At 44.6% G+C, this 20,849-nt stretch overlaps 1 protein-coding gene across 1 annotated transcript in view; it reads right to left on the bottom strand.

Moving 5' to 3' along the window:
* RUVBL1 (RuvB like AAA ATPase 1) overlaps positions 1–20,303 on the bottom strand; it is a 32,229-nt gene extending 11,926 nt beyond the window's left edge. The window contains exons 1-7 of the mRNA XM_072598320.1: positions 20,013–20,303; positions 17,946–18,032; positions 15,820–15,952; positions 7,139–7,290; positions 3,908–3,997; positions 2,656–2,805; positions 1,340–1,403 (exon numbers count right to left, since the gene is read on the bottom strand). Of these exons, the coding sequence (XP_072454421.1) occupies positions 1,340–1,403; positions 2,656–2,805; positions 3,908–3,997; positions 7,139–7,290; positions 15,820–15,952; positions 17,946–18,032; positions 20,013–20,153 (817 nt within the window). The 5' untranslated portion in view covers positions 20,154–20,303. The remainder of the gene's footprint in view (positions 1–1,339; positions 1,404–2,655; positions 2,806–3,907; positions 3,998–7,138; positions 7,291–15,819; positions 15,953–17,945; positions 18,033–20,012) is intronic.
* Positions 20,304–20,849: the final 546 nt, after the last annotated feature.

Below are 20,849 nucleotides of genomic sequence, written 5' to 3'. Positions count from 1 at the left end.
GACTGGCTAGCCCGCTGCTCACACTTTACGCTGAAGTGGCTAAGGCCTGACGGCTTAAACAACTGGCCCCGAGGTCCACAGGGAGTGAGCAGAAGAAGAGGCAGAAACTGAATCCAGGCCTTCTGACCTCACACCCATGCTTGGCAAAATCCAGACCATCTTTCAATGTTAAGTCCCTAATCTTGAGAATAAAACACAGCACATTTATTATACATCTTGTAGGAAGGTCCAACTTTCAGAACTCAGGTAAAGAAGGAGACTCAGAAAAGCTAAGTAACCTGCCCAAGGTCATGATCTTTACAGCCTTTTTTCCCCAACCAGGTGGTATTAGCAAGAATTATTTCACTAGATAGCAGAATACTAATAATGTAATCACTGCGCAGTAAAACAGATGAAAATACAGAAAATGACACACAGCGAATACCAGAAAGAACAGTGGGCTCAGGGTCTATAACAGCTCTGACAGCAAAGCTCTCAGGTTCTCCCCAATTTATCTCCCCCACTCTTTCCCCTCCCAGCAAAACTGATTTAAAATAAGAAATAAATGCAAACATTGAAGAAAACAACAATGTAACTGACTTCTTAACCCCAGCCAAAGGTAGGAATATAGACGCATTACAGAAAAGGCCACATGGCAGGAACAAGGGACGTGGTTCTGAGGCTTGATGCTGCCAACTAGTAGAATATGTGTGACCCCGAGCAAGTTACTGTTTCTCTGAGGTTCAGTTTCCTTATCTGTAAAATGGGGATAATACTGTAAAACCGGATCTCTCAATGGATTTCTGGGAAGGTCAAACAAGATAATGAATAAGAAAGAATGTGGTATACTTTATGAAGTTCTATGCTCTTTATTATTCAACCATAAGCTGCTAATGAAAGCATTTTGGGGGTGGGGAGTTAGACTTGTGATTTTATCTAAGTATGGAACTCCCAGGATTAAAACTCACCAGTGTAGACAAACAAGTCATCTGTACTCATACCCAAGCACTGAGAGTTAAGTGATCTGCTCATGGTCACACAACTAGTGTGTGAGAAGTAACACGTGAATCCTGGTCTTCCCTGAGGCTAACTCACTACCTACTGCACCATGCTGCCTTTTGTCTGTCAGGCTGAGTGAGCTCATGGATTTCCACATAAAACCAAACCCTAGACAGCAAATGGTAAAAGAGGATTTTAGGGAACAACATTAAAAGCTCTGGGGTCCTAGCTGACTTTAACTCTAACTCTTACAGACACTTTTTAAAAGGTTCAAGAAAATCCCCTCCCTCCAATTTCCGTTATGGCCTTAAAAGGGGAATGAAGGTAAACTTGAGAGGACAGAGAACCTCGGTTCTCATACCTGTGATTTCGGTCTTCTTTGGCTTCATTAACTGGCCCATCATGGAAAGGATGTCCTGCCCTCCCTGCACAGGACAACAAAGGCAGATAGGAGTGAGCAGCTGACCAAGGTTCTGTGCTCTCCAGCACCTGCCTGCACCTGTATGGCCTGGGCTTGGAAGACCCATCATGCCTTCTCTAGCATGGTCACTGTTCCCCAAGTCTAAGCAGGAAAAGTACATTTACAACCACAAACTCTGTCTGCCAGATGCATCACTGTACACTGGCAAGGAAAAGGCAGCGCAATCAGTTCTGAAGGGGAAGCTGATTTTGCCAGGAGGTGACCAAATCTGTGGTAAGCATAACAGAGGAGGGAAAGGCACCTGGGGCTAGGAGGGGGCCTCATCTGACAGAGGAAGGTGAGGTCTTGAAAGGGGCACAGAGGGAGCCTGAAACCAGAAGCCCAACTCTTGGTCCAGCACTCTCTCCACACCAGGAAACTCATTTTTACATTACACTGGGATGCTGCAGAGTACCACCACCATGAGTCAGGACTCGGTCCTTCAGAGACAAATACGGAGCTGGCAGGAAGAAATCCAGCTCTGCCACTGACTCCCAGCTGGGAAGCCAGGGGCAAATCACTTCAATCTTTCCAAACTTTGAAGAGGAAAATTAGGATAAAACTTGGGCTCTTCACATCACAAAATGACTGAGAGGAAAGCCTGTGAGGCTTCAAAGGAGAGAGCACTGGACATTACTGCTCTCATAATCATTACAAGTTACTTAGGGTTAGACTCAAAAGTTTAGAAACAACACATGCTAACTCAAATTCCAAGTTAAAGAGCTTAATACAGACATAATCTCAAGCAATATTCACAGAGTTAAAGAATTTTGGAACTGAAAACCTTTAGAAATCATTAAGTTCATCACCTATCCGAACCAAGAATTCCATCTACTAGAGTGACATACTGCACCTTCAGGAGACAGGAAATTACAGTGCATAAAGAATTTGCATAGAAATACTAATGATAAGGAGCAGAACTGGAAAGAATCCCAGGATCTCCAGGGACAACAGTATACCCAGAGAAGGTACAGAAAAGACACTGGCTAGTTCAGAAATGCAAGGCTCTTCTAGCTCAAGCTGGTAAAAAATCATGCATTACTACAGCATTTGAATAAGAACAAAGGAACCCCCCCCCCCCCCCCTACTGTCAATGTGAATAGCTGAACACATTGCAGACAGAAAAGGTCTGTCTTTTCCAAGAAACCGGGATGAGATGACAATCCATTTCCAGACCCTGACGTCTTGCTAAGGTTATGGAAGTATCAGGTCAGTACCTGAGGTCTAGCATTGGCAACATCCAAGTCATGGAGGGTCACATCCTGAATAATTTCCTTCTTTTTGTGCACATCGCCCTTTGGCAAGGGAACATACTCTTCCGCTTCAAGGTCGAATTCGGTAGCATAGGTATCACACCTGCCTTGCCTCTGTAGAAAAGGAAGATGGAGAACAGAAATACCTGGTGAGTTTCATTGCCAAGTCCCTGAATGACACACAGCTGACAGAGATAAAGGCCTTGGTTCACAATTACAGGACTGACAAGCTTTGGTTGACAACTCAGAATATGCCCCACTCCCCAGTTGGCAAGAGAAGCACCCTATCTACTGATCGCAGACTCAAAAACCCTGTTGAAAAACACCTGATATTTTTTCTACTTAGATTCTTTTCTCCCTCCTTTTCTTTTAACTGTATGCAATTCCTGATAAAGGACAAATCCAGCAGATTAACTGGAGACTGAGGGAACTGTTCAGACTCTTTTGTAGGTGGATGATTTATTGTATGATATGAAGTATTATGCTCATCCATTAAACAGCAAGTAACACTGTACAGTACATTTAAAATCAGATAGGAAAAGAATGCCAACTAATGCAGTATTCCCTTCCCCATGCATATATCTTGGGAAGAAAATACCAAAGTGATAAAAAGAAGATTAAACGCACTGCACATTTCAATTCTAGAATGACTAAAGCTGTTTCAGTTTCCCTCCCTCAACTCTCCTCTAAATAGGCTTTACATCTTATTTATTTATTTATTTATTTATTTTTAGGGAGAGGTCAAAGGACTAGAGGGAAGGAAAACAACTTGCATTCCACTTGTCAGTGCCAGCAGGACAGCCACAGGAAGTTTTCTTGCCCACCTGACATCAGCACAGCAGGCATTTCATACAGTTAGAGCTATGATTTATTGTGAGAAGGGAAGCTACCTCAAAGATCCTGCTGGACAACCTCTTCATCTTCCAGATGGAGAGTAAACTGAGGCCCAGACATTAAGTGATTTGCCCAAGGTTTCACAGATAATAAAGGAAAGGAGTTAGGATTTGAACCAGGTTCTGACTTTACATCCAGTATCATTTCCATTACCCAGTCCTGACTCAAAAAGAAGAGGCGGAAACCTTTTCTTTCCCACAGGGAAAAAACCAACCCCTGCTCCTACAGCTGCCTACAGCAAACAAATGAGCAAGCGTTAATAAAAAAGAAAAGAGTGGCCACCGCCCTCAAGGCACAAGTCAGGCCCCCCTCCAATGGTTACCTTCACTGCACCACTGTTTGCTTCTATATATATCACATCTCCAGCCTCCACTCGCTCTTTCTGCAAACTTTCAAAGATGCTGGGGTCCAGCTGAAATCAAGAGCCAGGATAACAGCATTAATAGATTATGGTTCAGAACTAGAAATTCACTAAAGATTTATTTTAAAAGAGTAGAAAGTCATTTACATTTGCAGAACTAAGAATAGAGCTAGATACAAAACACTGTCTTACTTTGGATTTAAAAAAACTTAAATTTGTAGAGAGGATGATTTAAAAGTTGATAGAGAACCACAGCTTACTCTTGGATCTGTTAAGAAGTTAACTCTCTTTGAAAGGCTGTGATACAAAAGCCACCTGTCTTACAATCTAAAGCTAGCCTGATGAAAATTCTGTGTTGTCTGGTGCAAATTCTGCAGCTGACACACACACACAAGCCTCCCAACTGGTGGGGTGGCCACCCAGCAAGGGGGCACAGCAGCTATGGGGCAAGCAGAGGTCACAGCAGGGCCCATCCTTCCTTCCCATCTCTCTACTCTCTTGTATCTGGACATTCTGGGAGTCAGTGAAGGCTTCTTAAGGACAGACTTTCTTTAGAAGACTAAAATATCTTCCAGATCTTGTTCAAAAATAACAAACTACTTAAGAGGAGTTGACTAAATGTGACTCACTAAACAATGCACAGACTATTAGAGTTTGAAGGGATATTAAAGATAAAAGTTCATCTCTTCACAGAACAGCGAAGTAAACTGAGGTCCAAAGAGAAAAGAACAACTTGCCTCAAGGTCACAAGTGGAAAAAGTGGCAGTTAAGGCTAACTACCATGGATCCTGATTACCAGAGCTCATTCCACAATATATCAAAAGTATATCCTCTTCTTTCTCCTTAGCTTTTTTCTTAAAGTTTAAAAATAACCTGAGGAGTAGGAAGTCTTCCAATTTCTCCATTCTTATTAATGATAAATGTAAAGTCTTACATTTGGATTCAAAGAATCAACTTCATATGTTCAATGGAAGGGTATGGCTAGACAGAAATTTATCTGAAAAAGATTTGGGTGGGTCTTTAGTGGACAGAAAGCAAGCACAATACGACTCAGAAATGTGATCATGAAATCAAATAAGTTGATGAGACTATGGATGACATCTTCCAAGAAGCCCAGCTTCCAGGAGTCAGTGACAGGCTCTCCATACTCTCCTCTGATGAGAGCACTGCATTAGAAAAAACCTGGGCTTTGGGGCAGAGATTTCGGAAGGACTATGAACACAGATGGGGAAAAAAATGACATCTTGATATTCACTGACTTCAGACTGAAATGGAATACTTTCCTCACTCGTGCCCAGACTCCCTGGGATGACCTGAGGGAAGGCGATCAGAATGGAGGACCCTGAATCCATACCACCTGAGGTTCAGCTGAAGGAAGGGGAAGTCTCAGGACATGGAAGTACTGAACGAGCTGGAAAATGTATGAGGAACCAGACTTTTTCTGTGTGTTGTCAGAGCCTAGAAACCACAAGAAGACAAACTTAACACTAACTTTCTTTCAGGACCACCTTGCACACTGCCTCAGCAGATGGAAGCTGCACACAGACAGAGGTTGGCCCCAATGGCTGCTGAAGCCCCCAGTTAGATCTTCTACTGCGATAAGTGAATTTCTTGATGCCCCAGCAGATTTCTCTAACATACATCTTAATGTCTCAATACAAATTTCAAATGTCAGGGACAACACAGCAAATTTTCAGAAAATGAATTTTAAAATCAACTAAAAATTGATCACTTGGCTTTCTGGGTCTCTTCCAACCTCCCTTTCCAGTCTCACTATTCACTATGCTTCCTCCTCCATTCTCCAGTTCAATCAAACAGGCTTGGCTGTTCTTGTACCCAGCACTCCCCATCTTGGAGGACCCCAAAGCCTATCCCAACACCCCCACTGCTACTGTCCCCTTCCATCTCTGCTCCTCCACCTCCCTGTGGCCTCCCTCAACAGAACAGAAGCTCTTTAGGAGCAGGACTGCTTCATTTTTTGTCTTTGACCACCAGGGTCCCCACCATACTGCCTGGCACAAAGCACGAGTTCAGTAAATGTTTGTAGACTGACTATTACACTTCAAGAACTAGTTTTCTTTGCTTCACCGGGTGTGTGTGTGTAAAACTTCAATATCAATCAAATAGCTGGATACCCAATATGAAGCCTACCCTGGGAAGAGGTCATTGATGCCCACTGTAGAAAGAGTCCTGGATGTGAGGTTAGAAGCCCCAGAGCCAGTAAAATGGGTCATTCTTCTCATCTGGGGGTAGCAGGATTACATAAACGATACATGTAGAGCACTTTGTGAAAATGAGGCTCTCTAGGCACGAGGGTTGTAACTGGACATCTACTAAGCAAGTATTCCAATTAGACATGGAAAAATGAAGGGCAATTTTGGAGACTCAAATCAGGTAACTTTTCCAAAACCAAATCTTAGCTCTACACATCACTTCATTTAAGCTCCAATATGGGCTGCAAATTTTCTTTAATTTTTGTCCGTAGTATTTTTTGTTGTTTAATTTCCAAATGAACTAAAGACCTGGTAATTACTAAAGCAACAGAAGACTCCACTATAAATCTCATTAACACAAGCACGCTAGAGATGAGTGGTACATATGAGAACACTTCCCATGGGGACGATTTAAGAGAAAGAAAAATGGCCATTCCCATCAACGACCTGCAAACCAGTGACTAAGACATGCTGAATCACCAAAGCTCAGTGCCTGCAAGCGCCTCAAATTCAACCCTTCATTTTGCAGATGAGGCAACTCAGTGGCAGAGCAGGCAAGTGAGGCAAGTGCCAGGTCAGAGTTGTGCCTCCTCCTCGGAGGGCTTTCACATCAGCTTGCCCCTTCTCCATTCTTCCTGAGGGCCTCCATGCTGTGGCCAGGCACCTGTCCTTCCTGCTCCTTAGCAAAGGCACCTCTTCTGCTTAAAGACTATGGACAAACATAAACCACACTGAGCAAAGTGTATGAAAAAAGAGGACCTGACCAGTTAGAATCCAAGCTCTGATTCCAGCTCCAATGTTGCCTGGCTCTAGGACCTACGCTCAAGCATTCCCTCAACTATCAACTGAGGGTCACACAGAGGGTCTGTTCCTTCCAGCTCTAACACTGTGTAACTATGAAATTAATTCAATAACATCAAAAAAGCTTCCCACAAATGCCTGCACGGCACCAGAGAAGAGGCAGACAACATTTACGCACTTTCAACTGTTTGGTTCCTTTCGCCGTTTTAAGTCCTATGATCACATGGCTAATGGTTTTGCCATATCCACCCATGGGGTTTTCTGTCTCACATGGAGTTAACTCTGTGACTTCACCTTCGTAAACCTCCTTGGTCTCCTTTATCCTCAGACCTGTAAGAGAGGAGAGATGGGCACAGTGAAACCAGCATGTCTTAGCTACCACCTCTTCTCAGCATTAGAAAGTCCTGAATGTGAGAACATCCAGATGACAGGAATGTCCATACAAATCTACCCATTTCTCCCCCACAGGAAGCACAGTACAAAGGACATACTTGGAATCAGGAAGACCTGGTTCTAATTTAGCTTCTAAACCCCTCGGAGACTCCAGGCAAGTCTGAGACAAAGAAATAGATGTGCCCACACTGACAAAGCCACAGCTCCTTCACATCCAAGTATCACTTCTACTGCTCCCTCACCTGTTTTGGAGCTGTGCTCAACATAAACTGAACTGAATCTCAATAAAGGAAGCAGAAGTAAACAACAAAGAGCCCACCATCCCCAGCCCTCTATCTCCAGTCTGTAAAAAAGGAAGTGCATACCTTGGAGCAGAAACTCATGGCCGAGTTTACTTAGAGTTAATTAAGTCTCACAGCAATTAAACAGTGTCTCTACAATTTACTTCAAGGTGTAAAAAATATTTTCCAGTGAAACAGAGGAAAGTCAACAACTGTGGCTCTCTGGGTCACTCTGAAACTTGGCTCCTTCCCTCTCTTGTAGGAAAGCATATAACCTTTTCAGAAGACAGTAAACACCAACAGTTTGAGGTAGAAAATTACTTTTTTAGTGAACACTTAACTTGGACACATCTAGATGAGAAACCTACACAAAAAGATGGAACTCAAGGTTGGTGAGGTCTCTGCTAGTGGGGACACAACACTTCAGAGACCAAAGGAACGCTGTCCAACATATATAACAGACTCTTTCTCTCCCCTCCCCTTCTCTCCTTCCCTCCTCTTCTTTCTGTCTCTTCCCTGCTCTCCTCTCCCTCTGCCCCCATCCCTTCTCTTCCTCTGTCTCTCCCTCCCTCCTTCTCCCTCTCCCTCCTCTTCCTCTCTGTCTCTCCCTCCCTCCCTCTCCCTCTCTCTCCCTCTGCCACCCTCCAAAACCCACAGTAGGTATTTTTACAAATGGAAGTCAGAGTCAGAGATTAGCATGTGGGTTGTCACACAATGCAGGGAATGCCTTCCTCTAGCCCCCAGGACAATCCACAATACCTGCTCTTTCATATTCAGACATGGAGACATGCTTCATGCATAATCAGCCTTTCCAATATTTAAGTGCTAAACTCGAGAACTGAATCTTATCCTCTACATTAAAAAAAGAAATTCCAAATAATTTTCTCGATCAAACCCGTTTTTTTCCCTTTTGATAAAACAACTCAGAAATGTCTCCCCCTGCTGGCCACACAGTTTTTACAACAATACTGACCAAATGGAGGGACAGAAAGCTCTCTTAAACATGAAACAAATGACAGGAGGCCCTGAACATATACATGCCTGTATATGGAGATGGCTGAAGTCGGGGAGGAAATATGGAAGGCTTTCACCAAGAGACACCATACCAAAGATAACTTAACAGCTACTATATTAAATCTATTTTTAGAGGGTATAGAAATACCAACAGAATGCAGTTCTAAGTCAGAGCACCTGGTACAAACACCAAAAATTTGAAGGTGCAGAGGGAAACACTGTCAGGCCATACTGTCTGGAAATATGCCCCTTAAATAATGCCAAAGCTTCTAAATTTATGGGAAATCTGATGGCATCTAGCCGAAGAAACAAACTAAGACCGACCTGTGGTCATTTCTTATCACTGACCTCTCCTGCTTCTCTCCCCTCATTCATTATGGTTCTGCCAGTGACCCTTTCTCTCCTTCCAACCCATACTTGTGCCCGTGCCCATCCCTCCATCAGTGAATTTTATTAAGCTTCTACCACGTGCCAAGCCCTGGGAATACACACACAATGTAGTGGAGGAAGCCCTACCTGTAAGGAGCTTACTTTCTACTGGGAGAGAAAATAACCAACTAAAAGACATGCAGCATGAATACAAAATAAGTAAGTACAGATATATAAAAAGTACTTAATGTAAGGTAGTTTGGGAAGGGGGGAACTAGTGGCTGGGGTGAAAGCAGGGGAAGCATTCCTGCAGAAGGTGAGACCTGAGCTTGGACTCTGTGCTGGAGGAAAGGAGAGGGGACCCTGCAGGCCTGTGGGACAACCAGAGCAAAGGCCCAGAAACAAACGATTGTCAGAGTGGCCAGAATGGCCAGATCACAAAGAGGGGAAGAGGGGGAGAGGGGATAGTAACCTTGAAGGCTAGAAAGATAGATTAGGACCAGGTTGGGTAGAGATTTAAAAACTAAGAAAAAGAGCTTATTATTTTATCCTAGAGGCACAGGAAGTCACAGGAGCTTACTGAGTATGGGAGTCATATAGCCAAATGTGCACTTCAGGAAAATTATTTTGGCAGCAATGTGTAGGCTGGACTCGAGGGAGGCAGGGAGATCACTTGGGAGGCTGGCACAATAATCCCTGAGAATTAATGAGGCCCTGGAGAGAGAGTAATGGGAAAGACAGGCCAGAGAAAAAAGGGCTTGTGAAGGTGGAGACAGAAAGCTGTGGAAGTGGTTGGATCTGTGGGGGGGTAGTAGAGGAGATGAGCAGGACTGGAACCTGGAGTCTGTAAGAAAGGAGGGCTTGGAGGGGAGGTATACAGCGTACAGCGGGGAGTGACAGCAAATTCAACTCTGCACCCATGAAGTTTAAGTGTTCCAGGACACCCAGAATGAAATGTCCAACATGCCATCCCTTGGTTGTGCAGGGCTGAGCTCTGGGAGGGGCTGCATTAGAGTCATATACCTAGATTATAGTTAAACTCAAGAGAACTCAAGGTTACCAAAAGAAAATAGGGTCCAAGATGACAGAATCTTGGGGAATATCAGCAGTTAGTGGGCACAATACAGATGATAAGCCATCAAAGAGCAGTCAGACAGGTCAGAGAACAATGCCACAATAACCTAGGGAGGAAGAGACATAGTCACCAAAGATGCCTGGTCAAATGAAGCAGCCACATCTGTAGTCAGGAAAACCCAAGTTCAAACTCTAGACACTTCCTAGCTGTGTGACCCTGGGCAACTCACTTAATCTGTCTGCCTCAGTTTCCTCAAGTATAAAATGGGTCTAATAACAGCACCTACCTCCCAGGGCTGCTGTGAGGATCAAATGAGAAACTATTTGTAAAGCATTTAGAACAGTGCCTGGAATACACTAGGTGCTTAATAAATGCTTGCTCCTCTCCCTCTACCTTCCACTCCAAATCCAAAAAGGTAGAAAAGAGTAAGGACTGAGAAAAGACCATCAGATTTGGCAATTGAGAGATCAGTGGTTACTTTGGAGAGAGTAGTTTTGGTTTAAGGGACCATCTACCCTTTTCTACCCGAAGCTGGGGGAATGGAGGAAAGGCAGAGAATTGTCATCAGCCCTGGCCTTTTTCTATCCCAGGCCCCAGGCCTCCCAAAGCTTCCACGTTAAACCAGAGCCTAGCAGACCCTACAGAGGAAGCAGCGCTGGATCCAGGTCAGAGCCAGGGAGTAAGAATCCAGAGGTCTAGGTTCTGGGCCTGACCTCACCACTTAGGAACTATGACCCTGAATGAACTACCTTGGCTTGTTTCCTCATCTGTCAAGTGAGGACTTTCATTTCTCCCTTCCCTTTCACACCCAATTGTTGGACTGACCAAAGAACACAGTGAGTGTGAGAGGGTTTTAAGTACCAGGAGCATTTTAACATCCTAACCACAAACTTATCCCTGTCCTGACTGCCCCTGAGTGCACTAAACCTTCAAAACCTTTTCCATTTTTAAATGTAAAAAGCACCCACCAGAGACCAGCCTATTTCCATCTGAGGAACTAAGCCAACAGAGAACTCTAGAAGAGAAAGTGTGAAAAGGCCAGCAAACTGTGCTGCCTGAGAAGATGGGAATCTGGGCAAGACTCAGTTTCCTCATTTGTAAAACACAGGTCCCTTGCAGTTCTAAACCCCACGAAAGGCAGGCAGGCACTAAAGGAGGCAGCGGTGTAGAGAGGAAAGTCGAGACTGAAGTCATCTACAGGCTTTGGAAAGTTACTTCTGTTCCCTCATAAGCTCTAGCATCCCAGAGACAGCATTTCACTTCTCTGGACTCAGTTTCCTAATCTGTAAAATGAAGGAGGCTGGCCTAGATGATCTTTAAGGTTTCTTTCATTATTGAATCTTGTAAGTCTTCATCAACTCAAATTAAATTAAGGATTTAAAATAATGGTAAAAAACAAGAAAATCTTTATTTGTGTCCCTACAAAATACCATGAGGTTCATGAATGCTAAGCCAACTGCAAACCTTCCAAAGGGCAGGGATAACTGGGGGCAAAATGAAAAGGAATCCGAATAGCACCTTAAATGTGGCTTTGAATATGCTTTAAAAAAATGAAATATTTTATATCAAAAAGAAATAAATCCCCCAGATGGAATACCTAGCAATATTTTCGTGTGAGGTGACTATGACATGAAATTCCTCCAACGGGGGACGAAGAATTCCCATCTTTCACTAGTGCCTGTGTTTGGTCAGAAGTGGCTGCGCTGACGTGCTGGGAATGTGGACAGCCAGCAGCCACAAAAGAGGCAGATTGTTGCTGCCTCTGAGAATGACAATGCAGATGACACGCGTTTCATCTGTGGGTTCAAGTTTCCAAATCCCTGACAGGGACCTTCATCACATCAAGGAAGCGGCCCCGACTCCTCACTCTTTCTTTCAGGTTCCCGTCTTTCCTCCCCCACCCGGCACTCAGGAGGAATTCAAAGGCTGCCCAAGACTGAGGCTCTCTTTGATGACATTCAATGGGCTTCTTCTCCTTTGCACTGTAGCAGGATTAAGGCTTTTTTCTCACTTTGCTGCAACAGCATGAACCAAGAAAAGAACCATGGCAAGTCACAAAATAGAAGCCAGAGAAATGCATCAAGAATGTTTTCAGAACTACAGGCAATTAAGTTATCTTTTGGGAAACCAGAAGCATAAGAAAGCAAGTTTTGACAAGACTTTATCAGCTGTCAGCAAAGTTCACATAAAAATAGGAAGATTTTTAACATTTGGTAAGGTACCACTTGTACATTAAATTTTGTTCTTCTACATAAAATTAAATCAAGTCCAAGGAATGGGCACACACTTGTCAGAACTAAAGCAGTGGTGATCACAATTAACATGATCAACAATTGGTTTACGACATAAAGGAAGTCCAGATAAACCCACTAAAGGAATCAAAGTTTGGGTCCCACACCAACAGCTATGAAGAAGGGGCTCAGGCTCTGACCAAAGAGATCCTCAGGTTCAGAGACCTGTGGGAGACTCTGCTGGTCTTCTCACCTGACCTGCCCTGACCCTGAGTGAAGAAGACTGTCTCTCACAAAGGTTTTCTTAAAGCTATTTATTTATATTAGAATAACCATAATTAAGTCCCTATCTGGCCATAACCCTGAAAAAAAGACTGGCTCCCAAAAGGAAACCCATTCCTTGCAAAGAGGAAACAAAATAAGTACAACTTAATTCTTTTAAAGAGTGAACTACCTTGACTAGTGAATAAAACCTTTTCCTGATAGATTTTTTTTAATTAAATAAGCTATCACCAAACAATTCCTCTTGGTAACTATAATTGGTTCAATTTGACCATTAAGATAGCCATTATAAACAAAATGAATTTACTAAATGTCAGCAAGCAGTCATTTGTGAGCAACAGAATCTTTTAGTGCTTATGTGATGCCTTTAGAACCAAAATAAATGAATACACATAAAAAAAAAATAAAAATAAAGAGTGAACTACCATTGCTACACTTTACTGAGCTTGTTGTTTTTTCCAACTTTGCTTTTTCTTCTTTCATTAGGTTTTGATCTTACTCAGGAAAAGTTCTTGATCTTGTTCAGCTGAGCTGTAGGCCAGTCTTCTACTAAACTTAAATTCAAGGTGTGTGCTACATCATGAGAAGAACGTTGAAGATGTAAGTGAGGAGACTTTCACTGGAGGTTTCCCTGGACCACTGACTGCCTTAGGGAAGGCATTTGACCTTTCTAGGCCTTGGACTGGATTAGATGCTCTCAGTTCCCTTTAATGTGATGAAACACAAACTGGTGAATGCTGAAGAAGCACTCTACAAAGATGAGCAAAATAGGTTCCTTAGTTGATGACCCCAACAAGTCACCACCGGGACACCAGGGCACTGCCAGTATTGGCATCTAGCCATCTGCCTTGTCAATGCCTGACTCACCCCACCAAAAACAGTGACCCTCCCAACTCAACCCAACCCAATCCAACCCCCAACTTCTCCCTTGAGGTCTGGAAAATCAATACATTTAGTTTGGAAACTAAGTCTAGGGCGGTGCTTCTTAAACTTTTTCCACTGGAGACCCCTTCAGCCCCACCCAGAGTTTAAGAAGTTTAAGAAGAGAGGAACAGTCCCAGTTAGTTATCTCTTCAGCTTTCTGTGACTAGCCAGCCCCAAACCATGCTTTATCCCATTAGGATACCAAAGCCTAGTCCAAAGTGACATCTTGCCATCTGCAGTCAAACCAATATCATCACTTCTACTGAAAGGAGGTGACATCCACTACCTTATGGTTCCAACCACAGTCTCTAGGCCCTAGCCTTAGACCCAGGCTTCCTAACCAAGTCCCCAGTTCCTCATATATACCTAAATCTTCTGGGAGGGCAAGTATCTCTACCTCTGACACCTAGAGCAGCACAGGGCCTGGCACATTTATTAGGTTCCTAATAAATGCTTATGGACTACCTAATGGATAATCTAAGAGAAAAGATATTCATTCTCCCTGCACATTGTGCAAACATACATGATGAATAAAGCCCTGGGAGTTAATTTAGGATGCTTAATGGATAAAGGCAGGTCCTTAAACTCCAAAACTTTTAGAAGGTGAATATTTTCCCTAATATCTTTAAGACCTTGACCAGGAACCAGGAGACATTATGACAGTATTATCAAATTTTTTATATGGGACTGATCTATAACATTATCAAATAGTCTCCCAAAAGAAAAATGATCAAAGGATATGAACCAGCAGTTTTCAAAAGAACAAATCCAAGTTTTTAACAATCACGTGAAAAAATTATTTAAAATCATTAATAATTAAGAGAAATGCAAATTAAAGTAATTGTGAGGTTCCCTCTCAAATCTATCAGTCTAGCAAAGACGACAAAAAGAGGAGAAGGAGAAGTGTTGGAGGGGTTATGGGAAAACAGGTACATTGATGCACTGCTGGAGATGTGAATTAGTCCAACCATTCTGAACAACAATGTGAGACTGCACCAAAAAAGTCACTAACCACGTTTATCCTTTGATCCAACTACAGTACCACTACTTTATTACATCGAAGAAATCAAAGAAAGAGGAAAAAGATCCATATATCCAAAAATACTTGTAGTACCTCTTTTCCCAAAATGAAAACTAAGGGGGTGTTCTCCTGTTGGGAAATGACTAAACAAATTATGACAGATGAATGAAATGGAATATCCCATACCATAAGAAATTATGAAGTAGGCAGTTTTAGAAGAAAATGAGAAGATTTTTATGATTCGATGCAGAGAAATGCAAATTTGGAGAACAATTTATACAATAATAATGTTAGAGAAAAACTCTCTGAAAGATAAACCAGCAGTTCTAAAGAATGAAAACAAAACACACCAGTTTGTTGTTCAGTTATGTCTGACTCTTTGTGACCCCATTTGGGGTTTTCTTGGCAAAGATAAAGGAATAGTTTGCCATTTCCGTGTTCACTTCATTTTACAGATGAGGAAATGAGGCAAACAGGGTTAAGAGACTTGCCCAGGGTCACACAGCTAGTAAATGTCTTAGGACAGATTTAAACTCTGGTATCCCTGACTCCAGGCCTGGGGCTCTATCCACTGTGCCACCTGGCTGCCCCATGCTGCTCATCTCCTAGCAGATGATGAACTTAAAACTTCAGAGACATGGCTAATGTTCTAGACTGTTTTGCCAAACTATGCAGCTCTATAGTGAAGGCTTTATTTTTCAGGAATTTAAAAAAAAATTGCTCAGTTTGCAGCCAGGGAGGAGAGGGTTAATGGAAGAGACAGCTTAATTAAAAAGTCCTTTCCTGAAAAAAAAAACCTTAAAATATAAAGTAGTCTTTAAAATATGATTCATTTTGTAAAAATTTATATAACAACTCTACCTGCATTCATCTATTCCATTAAGTAAAGTACATTTGTCCTGTCAACCACCGCGAGCACTGTGCTGCGATTTCTTTGGAAATACATTTTTAGAGCACTTCAATGAGGTAAAATGACAATCAATGGTAAACGCAAAGGTAACAGATGCTAGGGCCAGAGATGCTTCAGCGCTTCCATCATCTAGTCTGGCCCCTACATTTTCCACAAATGAGAAAACGGAGGGATGGCACATGAGTTGCTCAAAGTCATACAGGACTCAAGCCCAGGTTCTCTGCCTAAAAATAAAGAGCTAAATAAGAAAACCACAGTCACAATGCAACGTGTCCAAACTGGAAAGCTGAATTCTCCCAATTGGATTTCCCTCCACTGATGAGACATGAACAGCTTTGTTATCTAGTTTTGATTCTCACCAATTGCTCTTCTGAAGTTTTCCATCAGAACTTCTGTCTTCTTAATTTCTGTAGAGTAGACTTCACTTCCCACCATGGGACAGAAGGGGACCTTACTACCCAACTCTTGAGCAATAGCCAGGGCTAGGGCTGTCTACAAATGCAAAAAAAATTTTTCTTAATTTTTACGTAAAGTTCTACCCTCTTGTTCTCATATCATTTGAAGAGTTCACAGGATACATTCCTGATGACTTCACTAGACGGTGTCAATCTATAACTCAGAAACATCTTTAATCACAAGAAGAAAAGAAGTAGAATCATTAATTTCCCCTCATATCTGAAAAGTGAGATCATGGTCTATCTGCTATAGAAAACGTTATTACCTTATACTTTTGATACATTAAAATTTTTTTTTTCAAATACAGGGGAAAAAAACCCCTGCATCCTTTAGAAATTATCCTGAGAAAAAAAATCTGAAAATACTTGTTCAGTACTGAACGTATTACAAAGCTACATGATTTTAAAGCTATGATTTGCTTCACCAAGTAAAGGGATTAGAAAGGGGGAGAGGGTAGAGGAAACGACCTTAGAAAAATTTTAAATGAGCATGTGATCCAATTACACAAATATTTATTAAACTCCTACTACATGCAAAACATTGAAGATACAAAGATAAAAATGAAAAAGGCCTTGCCCTCAAGAAGCTTACCTTCTTCTGGGGTGATACTTGCACACAAATACCAAACAGATAGAACTGCAAATGCAATGTAAATGTAAAGTGACATCAAGTTATTTCAGAATCAAGAAACAATCAGGAAAAAGTTGCTGTAGGAGTTACCACCCTGAGTTGTACCTCAAAAGAAGCTAGATTTTTGAAGAGGTGGATGTGAGGAAAAGTATATTTTAGATCTGAGGGACTCCAGGTGCAAAGGGCCAGGCATAGCCACTGGACTGCTATGCACAGGTACGAGTCACAGGACAACCCAACTAGAAGAACAAGGAGGTGACAGGAAGAAGCTGAAACACCTACATGATAGCTGTATTAAAGACCCTTTACATCATCAGATTCATGCTTTAGAAATATTTATTTGGTCTGTCTGTGGGCGGGAGAGATAAAGCAGGAGACCAATGAGGATGCAAGGACAATGATCCAAGCAAGAGGAGATGGGGGTCTGAATGCAGGCAGGACAGGGGTAAAATTGAACAGCTGGGCAAACCCCAGCAGGCACAGAGATGGGGGGGGCTGCCTTCCAAATGACTATTCTCATTATTCCTTGATTCTGAGATGAGAGGAGCATGAATAAGGTCAAGCACTCATTCACCAAGTCTCCACCCCCACTGTGTGCAAGGTACTTGTATCAGAAACCGTGAGGGTTGCAAAGATGCATTTAATATTCACTGAGGTGAAACACCACACTATGTGTAAGACAAGAATATGTCTTTCGAGGAGATCCTGGAACTGCCACCTGAGCAGTTAGTGCAGCCCTTGGAGCTGAGTGGGCCAGGATTCCCAGTTACCGCAGAGCACCCAAAGTCTCTGTTCTCCACGTCTGGTGAAAAGCAATGTCTAATGTTTAGAGGATTTCAGATGACATAACCAGCCCTCATAACCAGCTCACCCTCTTCTGAACTCAATTCCACATTACGACCAATCGTGTAAAGTTAATAATTATGTGATTTTAAAAACTGCTCTTTTCTTGCGTGTCGCTCTTCTTCCCAGGTTTGAAGGTCCTTGCTGGGACGGCCCCTGTCACCAACCGAAGCTCATTCCCATGGCACTCCCAGAGCCAAGCATGCAGAGAGTTCTCAATCAGTACTCACTGAATTAATCTCATACCCTTCAAATGGGCAATAATAAGTTCTCAGAAGCCACAGAGCAAAAAGTATTTTTCTGCAAGGAGAAGGAATAAGATATAGAAGACAAGTTTCAGACAATGAACCTCCTCCGAGGACCTCAATCCCTCTTCCCTGGAAGTATGCCAGGAGAGTCTGAGTGTTAAGATACCCAACTATGTGACTTCACAGTGGTCCTTTTAAAGAAACCTAATCAACCTGGGAAGACAAAGCATAGTTAAGACATAAGTTCAGTTTGGTTTAGACATTGAGACCACTCTCTGGATAGATTAGAAAAATGAGAAAAAAGATACCTTGCCAGTTCCAGGAGGTCCTGCCAACAAAACAGCTCTCCCAGCCATTTTCTTGCTTTTGATTAATTCCACTATCACACCACATGCCTAGACACCACCAAAGGAAAAGAAATAATAACATCAATATGCAAACATTTCATAAGAAGTTCCGGTTGTAGCTCAAGAAGAAGAGATACACAGTAATTTTATCAGACAATCTATCATGCAGCAATCTTAACTAGTGGTTGAATTTCAACAAGGTAATAATCGATGTTCACTATAATAAATAACATGGCTCTGAAGTCCTCTTCATGTGACATTCCTCACTGGGACACTAAGACCATCCTGGGATCCTGAAGACCTGACAGCTCGCAGGATCATCAGCTTGAGAGGCAGATGAACCTGAAGAAGGGATGCCCTGAATCACCTCACTTTCTGTTGGGCCCAGAGAAGTTAGGGGATTTGCTGATGGGGTCACAAAGGCAGTTACTGGTTGAGGTGGGAATCAGCATGGTCCTCCAGTCCAAATCTAGCCCTTCTCCCACTATGCCTCACTGCTCTGTCCTTGCTGCTGCTGTGTGGGTGTCCTTTGTTCTCAAAGAAGACCATGACATTGGGAATACGCCATGACATGCAAGTGAACTGGATTACAGTGAGGGAGGGGCTGTGCAGAGTCACCAGCCTCACTTGGCCAGAGCCATCTGGACCCAGCAGCCAGATACTGATCAGGACAACTGGCCCAGGAGGCCGTGGGACATCTTGGTCTTTAACAAGTCTCTGTTTGACTAAAGCAGCACCCATACTCTGTCCTACCCAAGCAGCAAAGGGCTACTAGAACACATCCAGTGACAGAAGGACTAATGTTTATACTGCAAAGTCCAGACTAAGTTCAGAAAGACTCATTACCAGAAGGAACAAGGTCATAAAATGGGTTGGGGGGTAGGAGGGAAATGGGGTACAACAACTCAAGGAGACTGTCTCCTCATTAAGGCATGGAGAAGTCAGAATACGACCTCGTGAAAGGAGTGTCCCATGTGGATGAAACCACAGCTCGGCTGAAGCCCAGGGTATGATAAACAATAACAGTTTACAGCGTTTTCATGGTTAGAAACCACGTAATACCTCCTCCTTTCAACACGACTTATTAAAGCACCTACTCCAAGGTAGATACAATGACAGGCACTGGACACAAGGGCAAGAAATTCATTAGTCTCAACCCACAGGTTTTACAATCTCATTCAGCTGGAGAACTCCTTCAAGGGAGGTCACCCATTGAAGATGAGGCAACAGGGATGAATGAAGCCCTGTACTCAAGGGCATGGGGCTGCTTTATCTTCGATGGAGCAGCCCATGTATGGAATATCCGAGAACCCTCTAGCAGTCAGCCTGTTTGGTTAACTGCTGCCAAATCCATGGACCTTCTGTTGGAGGTCCATCCACGCTTTCCTTAGCTGAGGGTAGTAAGGGGTGGGGCAGGCAGTGGAGGCAGGAACCCTGAGGTCCAGGTCTGCTTTGGGCCAGTTCTCTGGGGGGCTCAGTTTTCTCATCTGGAAAAGGCTCGCGTTCCCCTTGCCTACAATACCTTTTTAAAGACCAATTTATTTGTGAAAATTACGATTCATCTCCCTACCCTAGCTGGCCTATCTAAGCTGTGCTCGCTATTCGGCACTCAGGGCGACACCACGAGTTCAGGGTGGTCTGGGGGATCGAATCCACTGCCAAGTGTGTGGCACGGTGCCTGGCACGGGGAGCTCGCCTTCGGTAAAGCTTAGCGCTGGTCGTCATCCCTCGGCGGGTCTGTTCGTGCCCTGCAGGCAGCTGGTGGAGCACACCACGAGCCTGAAAGGCCCAAGTTCACATCCTGCTTCAGACGCTTACTAGCCAGCCCGACGACGGCGCGCCAGTCCCTTCACCCCTGCCAGCCTCAGTTTCCTCGGCTGTAAAATGGGGCCAATAACGGCCCCGGCCTATCCTCCCCCGGGTGGGGGTGAGGCCGTCCGTGCCGCTGCCCCCTGCCCTCTCCAGCCTCCTCTCCCCGTCGGCGCCCCGCCCGCAGGCCCGACGCCCGACGCCCGGCGCGGCCCCTACCTCGCGGGCGTTCTCCTGCCCCACCAGCCCCGAGGCCGCCTGCTTGGCCAGGCCGCTCTCGTCCAGCCCCAGCCCCTTCACGTGGCTGTGCGAGGCGATGCGCTGCGTCTTCGTGGTGCTTTTCACTTCCTCGATCTTCATCTTGCCGCTGAGGACGGGGCCGGCGGGGCTGCGGCGGCTGCGGGGGAGCGGGCCGGGAGGCGGGCGAGCGGCGACGGCGGCGGCCGAGCTCCGAGCCCCGGGCCCTCTCCGCTACCACGCGGCCGTTACCAGGGCGTCCGGCCAGCGCCCGCCCCCCGCCGCCGCCCATTGGGCGCACCGGCGGCGGCGCCGCTGCCCATTGGGCGGCGTCCGCGTCCGGCATCCGCGCCCAAGAGGGCCCGCCCATCCACTTCCGTCTGTGTTACTAAGGTAGCTTTCCCCCACTGCGACTGCCGGGAATGTGCGCTTCCTGGCGGCAGCCCGGCCTGGGGGTGTGGCCTCTGGGCCGCACGTGGACCAGAGCCTGGCTCTGTGTGCGTACAGAGGTGCGTTCGGGCTTTAGCCGCCGAGAACCGATACTGGGGAGTGTGGGAAGGGGAGCAGGCGCAGCTCCGGGGAGCTTGGAAGGCATCCTGGCGGCGAAGGGGAGGGGGCCAGCATTCCCGGCCTGGAGGCGGGAGATGGCCGAGGCGGGACCGTGCGCAGAGCCTGCGGCGCTGCTGGCCTCAAGCAGGACCCGCTGGGGGTTTTACAAACCAATGGGCAGGCGGGCATCGGGTGGCCTGGGTACAGAGAGGAGGGCGGCGACAGGTTTGGTCAGGAGGGAGACAAGGAGAGAAAGAGACCCCCGGCTTG

This window comes from Notamacropus eugenii, chromosome 3 (assembly GCF_028372415.1).
Source record: "Notamacropus eugenii isolate mMacEug1 chromosome 3, mMacEug1.pri_v2, whole genome shotgun sequence".
Classification (NCBI taxonomy): Eukaryota; Metazoa; Chordata; class Mammalia; order Diprotodontia; family Macropodidae; genus Notamacropus; species Notamacropus eugenii.
This window is presented reverse-complemented; position numbering and strand designations above follow the sequence as displayed.